The following is a 5,351-nucleotide window of genomic DNA, read 5'->3' on the forward strand; positions in this document are numbered from 1 at the left end:
TTGAACAAATCATTTACTTCGTTGGTGTTTTTTATACAAAGGCTTTAGTTGAATGGTCTTTTTTAAAGATGCAAAACTTCGTTGGTATTTTTTGAACGTTTTTAAAATATCCTTACCCTTATAATTCATTTTCCAAAAAAAAGACCCCAAAGATCAACTTTGGCTATCCTACAACAAATATCTTTTTTTTTTTAATTATTTTTTTAATTTAATTTTCTTTTTCTTTTTATTTTTTAATTCTCGAAAAATTATATAGAATACCAAACGCCTTAGTTTCTTTTTCCTTTTTTCTATTAAATCTAAAAGTAATATATTTTCTCATTTAACACCTTATCTTCAACACACATATTATTTTAGAATGATATCTAATAGTTGGGCTCGCTATTTCTTTAGCCCATATATTTATTTTTTAGACAATCCGGTTAGGTGTGGCCGTGTGGGTTACGTATCTAGAGTCTAGACCCAATAAAGAATCCATTATCTCAATTAAGGCCTAAAACACATCATTTATATTTTCATACATAATTATGCATATCTTGAAATGTTGAAAATTCCATTACATAAACTAATAAAAATTAGTAACGTATTACAATAAATTGCAAGTGTGTTAGTAAATAAGTTATTAACTTTTTTTTTTAATTAATCAATAGAAATAGAAATTTGGTGCCCCGAGGGTAAAACCGTCAAATCCACAGCAAAAAAAATAGGGCAAGAGTTGTATCCTATATACAACTCTTCGCTTTATATCGAAACTCTCTTTTCCTTCCCCAAACACCAGGAGAGCTTCACAAAAACCCTAAGAAGTTCCTCCACAAGATTTCTCTCTAATCTTTCAATCGATCGATTCATCACTTCAAGGTAATATGATTTATAACCCACCATTCTTTGTTTCAAGTTCCGATAGTTGGATCTGTTTTAGTCCCTGTTTATTTATGCCCGTGCTCCGATTTAACCATGTGTAATGTGAATCGATGTTTTATGGATGATAAAGTCCTCTTCTTTTCTCAACTTCGTAAGTGAAGTACTCTGCTTTCAAGTGTTTTTGGGTGTTATATTAGAGATTTTTATGGTTGTATAGTAATTTGAGATAGAATAGCGTATATATGTGAACCCTAGGATTTCGATTTAATCCAACAGTAAAATATACGATGCTTATCACCACTGTTTGATAAATTTAGTTTGTCGAGTCAGATAGAAGTAAAGAGTTAAGATTGTTCAAGATCCGAAATTTTTAGCGATGAAATAACCAAGTAACTGACAGCAGTTTACCGAATTATAAATGAGAAACCTTCTATGCCAATATTTTATGGGATGCGTATATATTTGCTGAAGAACAATTTGAATGGATAAGAAGTCCTTTTCGTTTTTGGATGACTGGATCTTTTTGGTTATACATGTTTACATCTATCTATCTGTCGGTTTTCTTTTGTATGTACTTTGATTTTTGGGTCATCCTTCTGCACTTTTGAGCTCATAGGCCAAACATCAAACTGTTTTCTGTCACTCTATATACACAAAATCAATTTTCTATTACTTAAAAAAAATGTTTCTGTTCTCTATGCAGTCATGGCAGGTGTTGCAGCAGAAGGATCTCAGTTTGATACTCGTCAATTTGACACCAAGATGAACGAATTGTAAGTCTCCCTAAGTTTACCTTTTCACAATCATTGTTCTTGTCTTACAAAAGCTTACTTATCTTTTCATTGGTTATACTAAACAGGCTTTCAACTGATGGACAAGACTTCTTTACATCATACGATGAAGTCTATGACAGCTTTGATGCCATGGGTTTACAAGAAAACCTTTTAAGAGGCATCTATGCATATGGTAAGTTCAGTCCACTTGTGCAATATACATCCTTCTTTCATATCATCAAGATCATCACACTTTTGATACCAATGCAGGTTTTGAGAAACCATCTGCAATTCAACAAAGGGGAATTGTCCCCTTCACTAAGGGCCTAGATGTAATTCAACAAGCTCAATCTGGAACTGGAAAGACAGCAACTTTTTGCTCTGGAATCCTTCAACAACTTGACTACAATGTAGTCGAATGCCAAGCCTTGGTTTTGGCACCTACCCGTGAACTTGCTCAACAGATTGAAAAAGTCATGCGTGCCCTTGGTGACTACCTTGGTGTCAAAGTCCATGCTTGTGTAGGTGGGACCAGTGTACGTGAGGACCAGAGGATTCTCTCAGCTGGGGTCCATGTTGTTGTGGGGACACCTGGACGTGTGTTTGACATGCTGCGCAGACAGTCTCTAAGGTCTGACTACATTAAGATGTTTGTTCTTGATGAAGCTGATGAAATGCTCTCAAGGGGTTTCAAAGATCAGGTTTGATTTCTATTTCTTTACTAAAAATCAAATCTTGATTACTTTATCTGATTATTCACTATCTTTTAAATAACGGGTGTGTTTCTTTTTAGATTTATGACATTTTCCAGTTGCTTCCACCAAAGGTTCAAGTTGGTGTGTTCTCTGCAACAATGCCACCAGAGGCACTTGAGATCACAAGAAAGTTCATGAACAAACCAGTGAGGATTCTTGTGAAAAGAGATGAGTTAACCCTCGAAGGAATCAAACAATTCTATGTGAATGTTGAAAAGGAAGATTGGAAACTCGAAACACTCTGTGATCTTTATGAAACCCTAGCAATCACTCAAAGTGTCATCTTTGTGAACACTCGCCGGAAGGTTGACTGGTTGACTGACAAGATGAGAAGCCGGGACCACACAGTGTCAGCCACTCATGGTGACATGGACCAGAACACGCGTGACATAATCATGAGGGAGTTTCGTTCAGGATCTTCACGTGTCTTGATCACTACAGACCTTTTGGCTAGGGGTATTGATGTCCAACAGGTTTCACTTGTTATCAACTATGACCTTCCTACCCAACCAGAAAACTACCTTCACAGGATTGGAAGAAGTGGAAGGTTTGGAAGAAAGGGTGTTGCCATTAACTTTGTGACATTGGAGGATGAGAAGATGCTTTCTGATATTCAGAAGTTTTACAATGTGGTTGTTGAGGAGCTGCCTTCAAATGTTGCTGATTTGATTTGAAAAGATTTTGTTGGTTGAGAAGGAGATCGATACTTTTTGGGGTATGGTATGGATTATTGGTTAACTTTAGCTTATATTAGATGGATCCTATCTGTTTTCTTTGTTCCAGAATCCTGCTTTTCCGGGTTTATGTGTTGTTTATGATCCGTTGTTTAATTTAGACAAGAATTTTGATCGTGGTGATATTTTATTCAATGTTTTCAAATCTATGACATGATTAGTGCATGATTTTGACCAACATTTCTTTGTTGTGGAGCCATGTTGTGTTAGTGCGTGTATTTAGCACTTTAATGTCAGTTTTTCACTTGTGATGATGACAAAACGAAAACCTTTTTAGGGTTGTTTTTATCCATTCTTGTGGTTTGAATGTTTTACTAATATAAAAAAGACTAAATTACGGGTTTGGCCATGTGGTTTGTCAAAATAGGCATTACGAAGACAGGTATGCAACTTGTTGGTTTGGTTCATGTGGTTCATTTCTTAGTCATGGTGGTTTCATTTTGTTATATTATTATTTTTTTTTAATTTGTTTTAAAATTATTACTATCATATCTAGGAGTGCAAAAAAGCCGAGCTCAAACCTGAGCAGACTCGGTTTGAGTTCGTTTAAGTTATATGAGGCTTGAGGTCCTACGAGATTGGGGTCCCATATAGGTTTTTACGTCCCTACAATGCATCCCCTTCAAGATAACCAACATTTATGTTTGTTGTTATCGTTGAAACCACCATCCATCTATCAAGATGGCAAACAACCATATCTTTTTGGATTGAACCATCATTGAAGCTCACCACCTCTTTTCTGACGAACCACTACTGCTATAAACCCTAGTTATCGCCGTTGTAGACATGGAGATTTACATGTGTGTATCGATTTCTAGATCTGATGTATATGTGTTGATTTCCAGATCTGCAGGTAGGGGTGAGCATTTGGACCGGTGGACCGGACCGGACCGGACCGTTTTTTTGGACCCCCGGGCCGGTTCTCGGTTCTAATATTTCTCTCCGGTCTGGTCCGGTTTTTTTCCCGGCTCGGTCCGGTTTTTACTGGGTTTAGAACCGGTTGGACATGATTAAGATTTTTGTGACGTTTTTTAAACACACATAACTCATTCGTTTTAAGTCGGATTGATCTGCGGTTTTTTCCAACATTTAGTTTACAGTTTGTAGATGAATTTAGACTATAATTTTGTTTATTTTGGTATTATATTCATCGTGTTACAATCCTTCAAAGTAGAGCTATCAAAGCTGAAAAAATTCAGCTTTTCAGCAACATTTTGTAATCTGTAACGTTTTTTAAACACCCATAACTCATTCGATTTAAGTCGGATTGACCTCCTATTTTTTCCAACATTTAGTTTACAGTTTGTAGATGAGTTTAGACTATAATTTTGTTTATATTGATATTATATTCACTGAGTTACAATCTTTCAAAGTAGAGCTATCAAAGCTGAAAAAATTCAGCTTTTCAACAAGATTTTGTAATCTGTGACGTTTTTTAAACACCCATAACTCATTCGTTTTAAGTCGTATTGCCCTAAGGTTTTTTCCAACATTTAGTTTACAGTTTGTAGATGAATTTAGACTATAATTTTGTTTATTTTGGTATTATATTCATTGAGTTATAATCCTTCAAAGTAGAGCTATCAAAGCTGAAATATTTCAGCTTTTTAGTATTATTTTATACTATAATTCCGAGTCCACATTTAGCACATGTGGTAGAGTTGTAAGTGAGTATTGGACTATTTATAGATATTGATAGTTGAAGCTTTGTTATGCACCTAAGATTGGGTGATAAAGTTTACAAATCCGATAGTTGACAACGTTGATGACATCTTGAACGATGATGATATAACTTTGGGTAAAAAAAATTACAATATTTATTCTTTTTTTATACAATTATTACTTTTTATTAAGTACTAACAACATTTCATTTGTGTTTATGTAGAGATTGCACAAGCTTTAAATATGTTACATATGGATGACAATGATATGTGGAAGAGGCTAATGGAAGATTAGATTATGAGTTTATGAAATTTGTTAGTTTGATTGATTTTAAAGTTTAAACTATTTTGTTGTTACGATAATACTTTTGTATGTTTGTCTTTAAATTATTTAACTTTTGTTGGTGAACTTGATTTCTATGTTAGTTGCTTTTATTTGGAAAATTAATTTTTGCAAATTGCAAGTTATACATCAATGTAGATTAGTTAGGCATGAAACGGAAACATATTAATTTTGCAAGTTATAATATTATACATTAATGTAGATTACTTATTATACTCTACGCA

At 34.3% G+C, this 5,351-nt stretch overlaps 1 protein-coding gene across 1 annotated transcript; it reads left to right on the plus strand.

Annotated features, from left to right (window-relative positions):
- The first annotated feature begins 738 nt into the window (after positions 1–738).
- LOC145004221 (eukaryotic initiation factor 4A-15-like) lies at positions 739–3,301 on the plus strand. The gene is made up of 5 exons (XM_078963110.1): positions 739–858; positions 1,565–1,634; positions 1,721–1,827; positions 1,905–2,335; positions 2,428–3,301. The coding sequence occupies exons 2-5, from the start codon at positions 1,567–1,569 to the stop codon at positions 3,061–3,063; spliced, it is 1,242 nt and encodes a 413-aa protein (XP_078819236.1). The 5' UTR covers positions 739–858; positions 1,565–1,566; the 3' UTR covers positions 3,064–3,301.
- The last annotated feature ends 2,050 nt before the right edge of the window (positions 3,302–5,351 follow it).

This window comes from Lactuca saligna, chromosome 7 (assembly GCF_052625555.1).
Source record: "Lactuca saligna cultivar CGN05327 chromosome 7, ASM5262555v1, whole genome shotgun sequence".
Lineage (NCBI taxonomy): Eukaryota > Viridiplantae > Streptophyta > Magnoliopsida > Asterales > Asteraceae > Lactuca > Lactuca saligna.

What these genes read in the sequence shown, in the direction of transcription:
- LOC145004221 (XM_078963110.1), top strand. Translation starts at nt 1,567, where the DNA reads ATGGCAGGTGTTGCAGCAGAAGGATCTCAGTTTGATACTCGTCAATTT. An exon ending in GACACCAAGATGAACGAATT is followed by an intron (nt 1,635 to 1,720) that starts GTAAGTCTCCCT and finishes TATACTAAACAG; the next exon opens with GCTTTCAACTGATGGACAAG. An exon ending in CAAGGGGTTTCAAAGATCAG is followed by an intron (nt 2,336 to 2,427) that starts GTTTGATTTCTA and finishes GTTTCTTTTTAG; the next exon opens with ATTTATGACATTTTCCAGTT.